The sequence below is a fragment of the Dermacentor variabilis genome, chromosome 3 (assembly GCF_050947875.1).
Source record: "Dermacentor variabilis isolate Ectoservices chromosome 3, ASM5094787v1, whole genome shotgun sequence".
Classification (NCBI taxonomy): Eukaryota; Metazoa; Arthropoda; class Arachnida; order Ixodida; family Ixodidae; genus Dermacentor; species Dermacentor variabilis.
The window spans coordinates 75,590,372-75,606,008 of record NC_134570.1 but is presented as its reverse complement, the minus strand read 5'-3'; the positions used below and the strand labels follow the sequence as shown (position 1 = coordinate 75,606,008).

Below are 15,637 nucleotides of genomic sequence, written 5' to 3'. Positions count from 1 at the left end.
CCTGGTTTGCCCACCCGCTGACAAGTGTCACATGTCCTCACGAAATGGTCTGCGTCCCGAAAACACCCTGGCCAATAGTACTCTTGCAAGAGACGGTCCTTAGTTTTCTTAACTCCTAGGTGTCCGGACCACGAACCCCCATGTGACAAGCGCAACAGATCCTGACGATAGCATTGAGGCACGACCAGCTGATCGAACTCCACTCCTCGGCGGTCTAGATACTTCCGGTACAGGACTCCACCTCTTTCCACAAAACGCGCAGTTTTCCTGGCGATACCTTCTTTGACATTGCAGCGCACGTTTTCCAGGCTGCCATCCTTTTTTTGCTCGGCTATCAAAGCCGTCCGGCTGACTTTTAGCAACCTATCAAGTCCGTCTGACGTAGGCGCGATGAGCAAATCAGTAGATAGCTCTTCTAACTTTCCCGCGTCGGGATTTTCCTCTCCAGTATCTGGCGCCTTCAACGCTACAGACTCAATTCTATTCTGTTCGGGCGTGCTCTGAATATCAGCTTGCTGCGCCTCTGACCCTTTTTCGTTGTTTGATAACGTCGGCCCCGCAACTACCGCCTTTGCAGCGAGCTCCCGAACCTTCGATCTGGTTAAGGCCTGAACACTAGCTTCACCAAACAAAAGCCCCTTCTCGCGCAGGAGGTGATCGGACCTGTTTGAAAATAGGTACGGGTACTGGGGTGGCAGCATAGATGACACTGCCGCCTCTGTCTCAAGCGCTCCGAAAGGTCCTTCAATAAGCACTTTTGCTACTGGCAGACACACGCTATGAGCTTCCACGGCTTGCTTGATCCACGCGCACTCGCCCGTGAACATATGGGGTTCTACGTAAGATGGGTGAACTACATCCATCGTAGCTGCGGAATCGCGAAGCACTCGGCACTCTTTCCCGTTCACGAGGAGGTCTCGCATGTAAGGCTCGAGAAGCTTCATGTTCTCGTCCGTGCTGCCTATTGAAAAAAACACAACTTTTGGTGTTGTTTCCGGACACTGCGCCGAAAAGTGACCCGGCTTCTGGCACGTATAACAAACGCCCGCTCGCCTCATCTCGAACCGCTTTCTGCGTTCGGCTTCGGCTGCCGTCTCTTTACGTTTGGTCGGATTGCTTTCACTCGCATCCTCACTACGCGTGTCCCCCTTAAATCTCATGGGCGTGAACCTTGGCCTCTCAGACTTGGAGCCAAATTCACCCTTTTGACCGTCCTTAGCTCCGCGAGCTCGACGCGTCACAAACTCCTCGGCTAGCTCAGCGGCTCTAGCCACCGTACTCACGTCTGGCCTATCCAAGACCCAGTATCGCACGTTCTCCGGTAACCGACTATAAAACTGTTCTAGCCCGAAACACTGCAGAACTTTATCGTGGTCACCAAACGCTTTCTCTTCTTTGAGCCACTCCTGCATGTTCGACATAAGCCTATACGCAAACTCTGTATATGACTCACTTTTGCCTTTCTCATTTTCCCGAAACTTCCGACGGAACGCTTCCGCAGACAGCCGGTACTTTTTTAGCAGACTCGATTTTACTTTGTCGAAATCCTCTGCTTCCTCTCTATCCAAGCGAGCGACTACGTCGGCCGCCTCGCCGGGTAACAAAGTGAGCAAGCGCTGTGGCCACGTTTCCCGAGAGAACCCCTGCTTCTCGCACGTTCGCTCAAAGTTAACCAGGAACAAACCAATGTCCTCTCCAAGCTTAAACGGCCGCATCAGGTCAGTCATTTTGAACAATACGCGTTCTCCTGCACCGTGTGCCTGACTTCCATTACGAGCGCGTTCCATCTCTATCTCGAGACGCTTCATTTCCAAAGCGTGTTGACGCTCTTCTTTTTCTTTCTCTGCTTTACGTTCACGCTCTTCTTTCTCTTTCTGTTCTTTAAGTTCGCGCTCCTGTTTCTCTTTTTGCTCTTTAAGTTCGCGCTCATGTTTCTCTTTTTGCTCTTTAAGTTCGCGCTCCTGTCTTTTTGACCTCTCCTCAATAGTCTCAAGGCATTCCGACAGCTCGTCATCCTCAGCCTCTAACTCAAGAATAGCCTTTAGCAGTTCAGGTTTTCTTAGTTTGTCTGAGACATCCAGACCCAACTCTCTTGCAAGCTCCAACAATTTCGGTTTGCGCAACGACTTCAAATCCATGGCTGCTCTGAATGCTGCTTTCTCTACTGCTTACTATTGTCTTGCCGCAAACTAACCCGGCAGCAACGACAACCACAATTACCAGCTCTGTTTCTGACACTAACAAAAGCCTGGCAAAGCTCAGAAGAAGAAAGTCCCGCACTCACCTAACCTCGCAGGCAGGAATTCCGCGCAGTCGTTCCGCTGCAGGCAACCAGTCGTCACACAGGGCTCGTTGCACTGCTCCCGGATCGTCGTTGAGCTGCTCAGCCTACTGTCAACTGCATCTCTTTGCTGCTGGCCTCCGTTGTCGCGATCTCGCCGCTGGCAGACAGTTGTTTGCAGTCGTAGGCGATCTCACCGCTGGCAACCAGATATTTGGATCTGGACTGCTGGTACGATCTGTTGGGAACTCGGCGCTGACGCCCGTGGTTGTACCTGGGTCGCAAGCCCCAAGGGTAGCGTTGGCCTGGCGGCCTGGGGTACAACTGCAAGCATCCGAAGGTCCCGGCAAAGCATGAGTCGACAGGTAACAACGAAACAACTTGTTTATTTTAACATCGCAAAGAGTTGGCGGTCAGGTTTGACCGAAGTAGAGAGACGGGAGAGCACTTCACTCAACGGAAGAAATCGGAGCCCTCCTCTGGCGTCCGGGGGCAGCTGTTTTTATACTCTCGCAGTTGAGGGCAAGAAGGAACCCCTCAAAAGACGAGCACGTGAATGTACAATGGGCTAATGGTGACGCACACTGTCGTAGCGACGCCGTAGCACCATGTCGTGGCGCTGCGCACGATCTCGTAGCACCTGGTCGTGGCGCTGCGCAGCACACTGTCGTGGCGCTGCGCAGCACACTGTCGTGGCGCTGCCGGTCGGACACAATGACTGTAACGAGAAGATGGTCCCTGCTTTGGCTTCGCCTGTTTCGGGCACCATGACTGGAACGAGATCCCTGCTTTGGCATCGCCTGTTTCGGGCCCAATAACTGGAATGAGATCCCTGCTTTGGCATCGCCTGTTTCGGGCACAATGACTGGAACGAAATCCCTAGGCGGTCGCATCGCCGCAGACGCGCCTGGAAACACCTGGCGATGAGTGTTGCGGTGACGACGATCGGGCCAAAATGTCCGCCGCCCCGCCGCCGTCGCGCCGGCAAAACCACGTGTCGCAGGCGAAACGCAACACATCCAATAAGCGGCAGAGTTCAAGGGGTTAAGAAATGGTCGCGTCAACACTCCGCACACAAAAGCACTCTGACCATAACTAATTGGCCTTTGACAGCCGAGCGTGAGAAGACGACGCGACATGTGCAGGTGTGACGTCAGGTGCGGCGGGGGCGGCGGCCGCGCGGCAGCACTGTCCGCGGCGCCGTCGAGGTACAAAGGTTTGCCCCGCGTCAAGGACCCCACAAAATTCCCCGAAAGACAGCAAAGAAGGCCGCGTTACATTGTCTTCGCGACACAACGGTGGTTGCGCGCGCGGACGTCTGAAATTGGCTGGCAATGCGCGCGGGGGAAATTCCCGTAATCCGCAGCGCGGTATCTGGAGTGTCCTGCACGCACATACACCTTGCATTCTGAACGAGGTATTCGGATCATGCGGTTGATATCGCAACCGGAATTCATCTTACTGCTGCCGGCGAGTAACTTGTGTCGCTTTTCTTCCGCGAGTTTCAGTATTCCCCGTAACATCTAAGGAGCTTCTGGGCTGTAAAGGTCGCGCGACTCTGCGATCCAGACAGCTTGCATGCGAAAGAGTCGTGTTAAGGACCATATACAAACGTGTCTAACTTTGGCACAGTGAGCGCAAACCAACGTACTTTTTTTCTTTTTTCGTCTTCAGAGACTAAGCAGAACGACAGTATTCTTGTCAGCAGCACTTGGCAGAGCGAGCATAAACCGGTCGTAATGTTTACCAGCGAGTCTCGGTAAGTGGCGCAACATTGAACTATGACGTAATGCAGAGGAAAATGTGTTACGCCATCACAACCTGATATGAAGTGGAACACAGGAAAACCATTAACGAACGTCCGGACTGAATGTTCCTCAAAGCATCCGGCCAAGATGTCTTTATCGCCTCAGCAGCGACTAGTATAGGCACTAGGTCTATGATTCACCCCGAATGCTGAGGGTACCACTCAGTGGACGCAGCGCCGATTGGAAAGCAGACGCCGCAAGAGTCTGCAGGCTGCAGAAGATTGCGCGACGACGCAGAAAGAGACGTTACAGACTTCGCAGCGTACAATCTTACCGGGAGTTGGCCAAACAGTCGTGTACCCTCCGACTAACTCGAGACGCGCTGTACACGCCTTTCTTTCGCGCGCGCCGGACCCTCGTTCCGAAGAGTTGTGGCACCCGCAGCCCCAAGAAACAATTTGGCGGAGAACACTCCCACCGCTTAACCAAATCAAGCAGGGATGCGAGAACTAACAGGGACCCGCGGCCGGGTACATTAAAGGCGACATGTTAACCGCGTTACGAGGCCTTCAAGAAACCAACAACACGCAGCGCTCTCCCTCGTTCGCTGGAGGCATTAATTTCCGCCCTATCTGGTCCAGAGAAAGAAAGTGCAAGGCTGTCCCGCATGGCCACAGGGTGTGTGTGTGTATGCAGGGAGCACGCGCGATATAGCCTTCGCGCGGTGGCTGCACCTCGCTCGTTTTCTAACGACAGGAAAAAAAGCGACAAGACTTTGCTCCCCCCCCCCCCCACCCGCGGCCCCCGCCAATCTTCAACGCGGCATGGACTGCACCGCTTGTACCAGGGGAAGAAAAAAAGGCGAAAAAAAAAAAGGCATGCACACGGGACCTTCCAAACACACGCTATGTTGGTTATTGTAGAAGAAGGAGGCACAACGAAAGATTTCAAAAAAATAAAGGCCGCGAGCGGCCTCGTGGCAACCCCCTTCCTCCTCTCCAAGTTCGTCCCAAACCAGCTGGCTGGTCAGGGAAAGGGGAGCGCAAACGCATGTTTCGGAAGAACCAGCGCTGCCTCCAGCAGGCCCTCATGCTCGTTTCTTATTGCTTGCGCCCTGCGAGCCAGCCAAGCCAGAGGGTATTAGTCATTCAGTCGTGCGGGGCTCTGGAGTGGAGAAGAAGAAGCAGAAAAAGCAATGCATGCACCCACGGCTAAAGAAGAAGTCCCTCCTCCCTGCCATCTCCCCCTTCTCGCGCGAATTTGGCAAAGCAGCAAAACAGAGAAAAAATGAGCCAGAGCGGCAGAGTACAGAGAGTCTGCAGTTTTCCTCTCGCTCTCTCCGAAGGCGGCAGTCGTTAAGCAGGTCGGAAACATTCGCCCCCCGGCCACAGCCAGACATGTCGCAGATGCCGAAACGTCGCTGCGTCGTCGTCCCCGCGAGCGCGCGGGCCCGAGAGAAATTGCGGCAACAAGCTGCCGGGTAGTTGTTTCTCGCTGGGGCCGTATACAGACTCTTCAAGAGCAAAGACGCACAGGCAAACAGACGTAGCGGCGACACGCTAAGGGCAGTGACAAAGCAGCAGCAATTTCAAACTCAATGCAGCTTACAAATCCCACAATCACGATTTATGGAATTAGGATAGCGATTTGCGCAAGGAGAAGAACGCACAAGGGCCCGCTATAACCGAAAAAAAAAAAAGGCGCACACGACGCACAACGTATCAGCCGTCCACATCGGCGCATCTTTGTCGTCTGCTGACTCGTCCGTGTCTAGCCTAAGCCAACAAGAGGCTGGGCTAGTTGGTTTCGCATCCCTGCCGTGACCTCACTGTCCGGCATCGAACAGTGCCTCCGGCTGTTGAGCTTTTTGTGCATTTCTGCTGCGCAAAGACTAGGACGACGAAGCACGTTCTAACATGACTACGCGTATGCGATGGGACGCCGAGAGTGAAAAGCTGTCTGCCTGCCTGCCGGGTCTTGGGAGAACACAGCCGAAAGGTACCCATCAACCGCTCCCCCCCCCCCCCCCGCCCCCGACGGGGTTATATCCCCTATGGTTCCCCAACGCGCCTGTTTTTGAAAGCCTCGGGTGACGACAATGGAAACGGCGCCTCGCCTTCACAATGAACGGCGGGGAACAAATTGAAAGGGGAAACTGAAACAGAAAAAAAAAATGATAAAGAACAGGACCCTCGTGCTTTGCCGTTGAAACCAGCGTTTCGAGGTGATAGCAGTCCGGAAGGGCAGGTGAAAGCCGGACGCTTTTCGGTGCCAACCGCCTCTTGATTACTACGGCGGCGAGTTTAACCAACCTACGGATTGACTTGGGGTACACACGCGTGTTAAGCGTTCGTGAAACGTGCTGGGTTCAACAAATATAGAGACGCTTTTGTGCATCTGTATCTCATGCGAGTTTGACGTCACGCCCATCTGCAACACGCTAAGCTGGCTCCGAGAAGGAAAGGATGCCAACTATCATCGCATTTTCGACACACTGAACAGCCTTCCAAGCTTGCACACGTCCATTGCTTAGCAACAACAAATAATTCACACAGCGCGCACGCACGATAAATTTTGGCATCGTCACCGTTGGGAATCGCGCGCTCTCGAAACTGGAGCCTGTATGCGTAGCTGGGAGAGAAATTTTCCACGCGAAACTTGTGTCAGCTTGTCTGCACGCCTGAAAGCTGGTAACTTGGTAACTTGAAACGTCTTGGTAACTGTGGGCTCAACTGAGAACACGTACCTGCTGCTTGTTGGCACTTCGTGACAGCGACAGTCCGGCGCGATGCTATTCGAGCGCAACGAATTTTTTCCTCACGACGCTTTTAACTCACGGCACGCTCCGAAGCTGCTGCTTCCAAATCCATCACACGTTGTTTCTTCGAACACAAGCTGAATTGATAGGCGCGCATGCGCGTTCCTACCGACAGCAGCGTGGGCTGCGCGCGGAAGACACACTGGCTTGCATGAGTGGCTTCACGTACGCGCTGTGTTTGAACAGCGGGTTTCCGTTTCCTCTGAATCATCGGCGCATGTCCCGAAGGCCTGGCTCTTGAGCAAAAGTTTGCAGTACACTCGGGGCACAGCGACTGCAGTGATAACGGCATGGAGTGACTGCAGGAAGTTTTCTCTCTGTTTAGGCACGTACGTACTGCCACATAAGCCCGTTACACACGGCAGCTCAGCTTTCCTTTCGAGTGCTCCGAGTAAACATAGGCGATTTGTGCAACCCAGTCGTCCTAGCGGTTTGCTGTTTCAGCTGTTTGAAGTTGAGCCTCCATTGACGCTTTGCGATACGACCGCGAGATACCTGGCCATTCACTGCGAATACTATATCAAACACAGTAACGAAACGATAGCACCACGCACCTCCACTCTATTGGGTTGCTCTTTATTGCCGGGCTCTGGCATGATCTGTCATGGCAGCGCCGTTCGCTCGTTAAAGTGAAACTGTTCAGGGAGTTCAGTGCTTGATTCTCAGCTGAAAATCACTGAACACTCGCTTCATGTCTCCTTCACGCAGCGACATTCGCGCGTTCAAGCCTCACAAAGAGCGCCAAAACTTTTTTGAAAATGCGCTTCACAAAGCCAAGTAGGAGAGGAGGAAGCATCGCGCGGTCCAAACGGTCCGAGAGCGGGGGCTCGCACACAAAAAACCGCGAAGGTATTGTCAACGAAGAACACGAGCGCGCGCGCGCGCGCTTTTTCCCCGTACGGGACGTCCCAAAACGATAACGCTCTGGCCAGAAATACATCACGGATCTTGACAACGCGCTAAGGTTCTTGCGTTCGAAGTACGTACATCGCGTTGTCATCGAACCCTGCGCTGTCTTCATTCGGCCCGCGTGCTCTCCGTAAACGGGACGTTCCAGCAAAAGAGCGCGCGCAGCTGGGAAATCGCCGTCCAAAGTCGCACTATAAACACATACACGCACAAACAGGTCGCACCGGTATGCAGGACACACACACACACTCACCCCTCTTCAGCTTTGCCGATCCGGGCGGCGTCGCGGTCCTGGCCGCGCCGGTCGCCTCGACGAAGCAGCACCGCGGCACCGTCGACGCCGGAGAAACAACATCCACGGGACCGCCGGCACTGCGCGTTTCCGAACTGAGCGCCATCGCCTCTTTGGCCGAGCCGCAGCAGCACTCTCGCCGCTGTTGGCGAAGCCGCACGAGAGTCGCCGTCGGACTGGCGCTTCTCGAAACCGCCGCGCGGTGGACAAGCGGCGCTGGCATCGCGAAAGCCGCCGGCTGCCCTCCTTCCCCTCCCCCGTGATGGTGCTGGTGGTGGTGGAGGAGAGAGCCAACTTCTTCCGGAGGCAGCCGACACAGGCGCACCAGCTCGGGAGGTTCCGGAGAGCGTCGCTTGAAGAAACGCATCTCGTTGTGTCTTTGGAGGATGGCTCGGGCGAACGGGAAAAAGTAGGAGCCCTCTGTGGGAATAAGGCCCGCAGATGGTGGCAGTGGAACGAGGCCGGGCGCCTTTAAACGCTGAAGGCTTCGCCTTGTTCAGCGGTGGGGCCTCGGGCGACGGACGACCTCACGGCTGCCGCCACAGCTGTCGCCCTCCGGCGTCTCCTTCTAGGAACGGACTCGGACCCATGGCTTGCTCGCTGAACCCCTCGTCCGCGGCTCGTAGTGTGGCTCTCGAATGCGCCGCTGCCACCAGCTGGCCCGTAAGTCTGAAACGACAAAGGCAACAGGAACAAAAGTCAGCGAAAGAAAAGAAAGTGTTGTTTCAGCGTAAACGCATGTCTAAACAATCTGGCGAGAATCAACGGCGAGTGAAATGCAGAGAGGGTGCTTCGAATATGCCTCAGCAGCTGGAGTAAGCGTTTTCGGAAGCAGAAAAGACATCTCTGGGCTAATCTACTTTTTTCATTATTTTGCTCTTTTTTTCATTTTTAATCCTTTTCTCTCTCACCTATCGCATTCTTTTGCCCCTCCCCCTGTACAGGGTAGCCAACCGGAGATAATCTCTGGCTAACCTTCCTGTCCTTCCTTTGCCTTTCTCTCTCTCTCTGGGCTAAGCGAAGCGAAAAGGTAGAGAGAAGGGGGGGGGGGGACCAAGCTACATCAAGGGGAATAAAGAGGTAACGTCATATTGAGAAATATGAAACTTAATTAGGAGGCCAGTAATTTATGCGGACTTTAATTAGGAGGCCTGACAGGAAGCCAGTAACCTCCTTTTGTCCTCACCCACGGGCAATTCTATCTATTGTCCGAAAGAATGAATAAATTTTAAAGAAAGGGGGTGTGGTGAGATAAAATTTAAAAGCTGCTGAGGCTAGTCTGACAGCAAGTACGACATGTTATTTCGGACGAACAACGGGTGAACAATGACGCGACACATACTTGATAAGCACACACATCATACCCGAAGAAAACGCGAGACTAAAGAAGCTGTAGTTTTTACAAAAACATGACGGAGAAGAAAATTTTTTGCGAGATGGTTGAAATAATATCGCTAAATTGGCCCCCAACTCCAGTACACGTTATTACGCTTGTAAAGTTTCACATTAGTAAGCAGCTCACGTTCGTAAGAAACTGCCTCCTGCTTCACCCTGACCGACGAACGCACTGCAGGCTGAACGAATAACGCAGCTGCCAGTACAGAAGTAGATGCTTCAGGCGTACGACGGCGCGAATACGGCAATCTCAACGTTGGATCAGCGAAATATGTACAACGGGTATGAGACGCGGTATTGTATTCTTCATTCATGGAGTGAACGTCCCGTCTATTATTATTGCCATAGCAATAATATGGATATGCAAAGCGAGTTCTTGCCGTCGGCGTCGCCATGAAGTTCCGTATACATTTAGGTATATGCATGCTGTATACCGTGCCATGCTGTACAACATGAGATACATGCGGGTTATGTTGCCACAGCATTTCATCACTAAAGTTGATCATATAATGTCTTACATTCTCGACGAAATAACTTTTTTTTTTTTTGCGAATGGCAGCCCACAAACATCTGACGAAACAAAACACCAACATCACATGCCTTTTACTATAAATCTTCTAAGACTTAAATGCGCGTAACAGTGGGGATAAAGTCGCTAAAATAGATGCCTTTAATTGACAAACTAAATTATCCTATGGCAGGATTCAATCAGAGGACCCCTAGCACAACGGCTCGTTTTTACTCAGTCAGCTTACGTTTACACTTAAGTTCGCACTGTCACTACAGCTACGAGCCTCACACTTCGTGTAGCAACATGTTGCTATCGCATTCATTGGTTCGCCCTCACGGAGAAACTGATGTTTTATCTGGTACCAAAGGGAACAGTCGGTTTATTTTCCATCTGCAGCCGCAATTGAGAAATCAAACGTTCCATCACATTTGGCACGCCGCGGCGAGCGCGACCACGTAAAGCGTATTTCCAAGCGATTTTCCGCGTGCCTTCACGGCGTGGGCGTGCGCATGAAGGGCAAGCCTGTTTCACGCCTCAGCGCATCGAAGTTGTCGTTTCAGCTAAGATACATTCCGCGTGTTTTCCGCTATGAGTTACTTTACACCTCGTTTCTGCCAGCGTGAGACTGGAGTACTGCGCAATGTTTTGTGGTCTTTACAGCTCACCTGCGACGGTACTGCGCATGCGCAGACCCAGACGTCGGTGTCTGCGCATGCGCGGTACCATGGCCTCTAGTTTCTGCGTACGCAAGCCGCTGGCGTGCCCTAATCTAAAACTCTACTATTGCTACGATGGTGTCACTGCCATTCGAGAGTTTGGTTTCATTAAAAGCAGCAGGCTAGAGTGTAGGATCTCGAACTGGGGGTGTCCAAGAGAAGCCTGCGCCAGGCTAGTAAATCCCCTAGCTTCGGTTTTGTGCGTTCAGGCTACTGTAGGTTGACAGAAAAGACCATTATATACACAAACAAGCAAATAAATAAATGGTAGCAACCAAACGTAGCCGTAAGCCGCACTTTCATAAAATGAATGCGTGTCCTACACGTATTGTCAGCATCAACACAAACGCGAACCAGTTACCCGTACTTTAGCTTCCAGGCTTTCATTTTTATATCTCACGTCACGGTTTAGCGATGACGAAAAGGTCCGTAACCGACATCGCCGTGTAAAGGACACCACCAGCCAATGCGCCCCACACAGGCATATAAAAGCCGCCACGGTGTGCCGCTGCCTTGCTCATTGAATTCCTCTAACCGCAACCTGTGTACCTGGTGCAAGTTGCTACCTTGATTATCATTTCTTTTTGTATACGAAAGTTTCAAATGCCCCGTTGAGTGTAAAAGCCGGAGGCGTCTGTAGCAGCAAAACGGCACCTATACGCCCACTGGCTGCGACGCCACGTCACGAACGCGCCTCGATGGAGCCGAGCGGGCGAATCGGAACACTTGCTTGTAGCCAGGTATTGCGTGAGGAGAGAGGACTTAGCCCCGACCGGTACACAACTGGTACCCGACCGGTACCCACTGCGACCGTTACACGAGCATCCTTGCATTCAGACTTCATCTAACTTCAGCCGTTGCGACCGGGTATCGAACCTGAGACCTTGTGCTGAGCAGCGGAACGCGATAGGCTCTCAGCCACCATGCGGCTGAAGTTTTCGCAGAACTTCCTGTACAATATTTGTTGGAAATTTCACAGCCAGTCCACGAGGGACACGTCTTGTGGTCGGGTCCTGCTTACACGCAGCTCTTGTACAACACGCCTTTCGCTATAGCAAAATGAGGTGCCTGAAGAACAGTGTCTCTGTCCAGCTATTGGCGCCTTTGCAGCAACATCAGTTCCATACACGAGCGTAAGTGGCTTCGAAGAGAAGGCCGTACAGTCGTCATCAATATGAAACGCAACACCTGCTTTTTTTTTTTAAACGCCCGTAGGGACTAAACGCACGTGCCTTCCATAAATGTGTTCACCGACACCAAATGTTCGATGAACAGGAAAACTTATTGTTCTGTATAAAATTCGTAGACTTACCCACGCATCAGGAGTTATCATCGTTTTTTTTTTTGTTTAAAGAAGAAGAAAACTTCTTCCCTTTCGTACTGATGTCGACTGTACAAGTGTTTTCCCCACTGCTAAAGCCCAATGTTGCCAGCTTTCCGCGAGCATTCCACGGCTCTATTGGTCGAGCGAAACGCTGCTCGTGGCACTACAGCAGGACGTGCCGTGCGACAGAATTCCTGGAATGTCCCGACGTATACCTCGTCCGAACGCGCATTTCACTGGGAATAGCCGGGCGCCCGCGGCGTCGTTACAGACCAACAGACAGACGCAATGCCGCGGTCGCGTGCGGATCGACGACGCCATTAAGGCTAACCTTGTTTCGAGAGCAGGGACCTTGGCGCAAGGACGCCGCAGAATTCCAGCTGCGCAGCCGCTGGTTTCGTTTTCTGTTTTTGCTTCCTTATTTTGCTCTCTTTCAGCCGTAAAATTACACAACTAGAAAAACAGTAACAAATGAGAACACACAGTGCTGAGGATATGTGTGTGTTTTGTGTGTGGTGTGTGCGTGCGTGCGTGTATACGGTAACACGTGCCAGCTCGTCATCGCGATGACGGTTTTCCTGGAAACACCTGTGTGACGTCACGCTGTTTTGCTGGCGATGCTTCAGCAATGGTAACTGCAGGCGAGACGGTTCACTGGAGCTAGTGTTTCTTTTTTTCCTTCTCCAATGCATAGAGCATAGGCGCGGGCAATGCGAATAGTAATTCGGAATGGACATTGCTGAGGATTGACTGAGACGTACTTGGTTCGCGATTTGACTGAAAAAAAAAAAAAAAAAGAAGTATGCGGATCCAGCCCACACGTTGGAATACGAGAAGCTAAGTTTTCATGAAGCGTTGAAATAAATGCCATGGAACAAATTATAATCTGCACAGAGTTTCGCACCATCTGCCCGCCAGTGAAGATGGCAGGACGCGGAGACTCCCCACCACGTGACCCATGTGACCTATGGGTATGCTTTGCTACGGCCCTGTAGCCAGGGTCGGCGCGCCGACTGGCGCGGGGCCATACTATAGAGATAGTACAACAGTAAACTGCACCTACTCGGTGAAAGACCGACCAAGCAGATGCGCCAAACCTTAAGAAAGTCGACATAGAAAGGTTTGCTTTATTGCATGAGTTGTGCTCTTGATGTACATTTGTTGAAATGAGGATATTTAGGTATCACTCGTTTTATCACTGAGCAGTTCCGTAAAAGACAAGGCAAGTAGCCAGGACAACTTGAGAGTAGTGAAGATGGTTGTGGTCGTGTGCTACGTATGAGATATTCTGCAAGACAGCATCGCTGAGCCACGGTCAAGAAGGCCCGGGAGGGTGAGCAAAGAAGGCTTCGACTTATGAATAGCGCTACCAGGCGTGTATTGATGTAAGCTTGATCGGAAACGTGGCTGGTGCTCGGAAGAGACATACACAATCAATCTGAGTCGGGGGGCGTGCTATAGAACATGTAGTGCCGAGCACGAAGAAACCTACAAACATACGAACGGAAACCCAAATACCAATGGCGTCGATTGCGTGTATGCTGACATATTCGTGCGCATATCGTATCATGTGCGCAGCTGCCATATTAAGAGATATAAGCATGATCGATATCAAGATAAAAATAGAGAGAGGAAAGAAAAAAAAAGAAACGCAAAGCCGAGAACGGAATACGCACTATACTTTAGATTGCTGTAAAGTTGTAACTTTTAGCACTGACAGAAATTATCGTTACAGCATTGCTCGCATTATGTATGCGAGAGAGTGTGACAAATGTCACTAAGCAGGGCAGTGGAGAAGCAGGGGCGCCCAGTGTAAAAGCAATAAAAAACAAATGCGAACAAACGCGTGGTGCTTTCAAAGAAAGAAAAAACGCGTCGTACGGTGCCGAGATTCGAGAACAGTCTCAACTGACCCTACAATTTCGTGAACTTCTCTATATTCGTATGTGTACAGCAGTAATTAATAAAGGGAAAATGAGACATCCACCCAAACGTAGCCATAAGTGCTACAAAGGAAACCAGTACGGGTTCCTCGAAAGAAAAGTTTCGCAGTTGAAGAAAAATTCGTCCTGGTCGGAGACTCGAACCTGTGACCAACGCCTTTCCGGGGCAGCCGCTCTGCTATCTGAGCTAACCAGGCGGCTAGCAGATTGCAGGCGAAGTCGCATTCATCAACAACTAAGAAGCATAGGCAAGAGATTGGGGTAACAGTTCTGCGGGAACCCGCAAGGTGGCAGAGAAGTAATTAATAAAGGGACAATGAGACATCCACCGAAACGTAGCTAAGTGCTACAGAGGAAACCCATGGGGTTTCCCTAGTTTTCCCTTCATTAAATACTCCTCTCCACCTTGCGGGTTTCCGCAGAATTATTACGTCAATCTCTCGTCCAGCAGCAGATCGCAAAACGTCCCCAAAACTTTTGAACCTACCCGTTTACAACACCAGGGCACTAGATTTCGGCTTCATCGTCAGCGAAGCGTTGCGGCCAGTCCCAAATATAGATGTGTTAAATGTAAAATGGCAGTGAAATAACGACCCGTGGGTTAACTTGCACCAGCCGTGGTTTCTCTACAGTCGCGCGATGAAACCTCAGCACATCCACCATTTCTACAACGTGTGCATCACATGCTTCCGCGAAAATGCGAGCAGCTATGCCAGGACTCGAACCGGTGACCTCGTGCTACATAGCCTCAGCCCTGAACCGAGTGTTGAAACTTTCCCGCCGTCAACAGAAACGCCATGTGGCCGTCTGAAATTATATATTTCTCATACAGAGCACGCCACGCACCGACGAGGGCGCAAGAATGCACGGTCTGTTTACTGAGCGCCATTGTCTCGAATACGGCGATGCACGCCGCGAAGATAGGGGCCTCTCGAACAGTCTCTCACAATGGAAGCCAGCAGAAAGCAACAGAATTGCCTGCTTTCTTTTTTTTTTTCAATCGCTACGGTACTAGAAGACAAGTTTTCCAAACTCCGTTTTCAAGTGTTTGGTTTACCACAACGCCCGACAAACACTCTCATCATTTTCGTCCTCTGTATTTCGAATACTTGCCGTGACACTGACTTACGGCGTGGTGCACAATTCAGCCTCGGCAACTATTCGAAACGCAGAGGAAGAAAGTGATGTAAGTGCTTGTCGGGCGCTGTGATAAACCAAATATTTGAAACGTAGTTATGAAAAGTTGTCAGCTTTCCTTTTTTTTCGGAAGGTAAACAACATTGCAAATCGCAGGGAGGGCAAGGAGTCACAAAGGCAGCCACTTCTATTAACGTCAGACTACAGTGTCCTGCTGAGACTCTCGGAACATTATAGAGAACTTGCGTCGCTTGGACAGTAGGAAGTTTTAGCTTCTCCGCAAAACGTATTTCCTTTTGTGGAATGCCGGTGATGTAAACGGGAGCGCCCGGATTTGTGGCGCCGCCTAGTGGTGCTGCGTTTAACCGAAGGGTACCCAAGCTTAGTATTACAGCGAGCAAGTATACGCTACTTAGCTGCTGGGGCCGTTTTGATGTAATCGTCAACCCACGGTCTTTCTTGTTTTGTCTTCTACAGGAACACCCACGTAGCCCGAAAACACGTCTACTGCGCTGTAGTTGAACAATGCGTCCCAACATGTCGCTACCAGCACAAATTCTGCA

The 15,637-nt window shown here is 51.5% G+C and overlaps 1 protein-coding gene across 5 annotated transcripts in view; it reads right to left on the bottom strand.

Moving 5' to 3' along the window:
- The window catches only part of a (arc), a 213,046-nt gene that overhangs the window by 58,696 nt on the left and 138,713 nt on the right, over positions 1-15,637 (bottom strand). For 4 of the 5 annotated variants that reach the window (XM_075685651.1, XM_075685654.1, XM_075685652.1 and 1 more), the window contains one exon: positions 8,010-8,717. In XM_075685651.1, coding sequence (XP_075541766.1) covers positions 8,010-8,415 — 406 coding nt within the window. In that variant the 5' untranslated portion in view covers positions 8,416-8,717. Of the gene's footprint in view, positions 1-6,775; positions 6,931-8,009; positions 8,718-15,637 lie in introns of those variants that run through there. The other variant, XM_075685655.1, reaches the window with a different exon arrangement.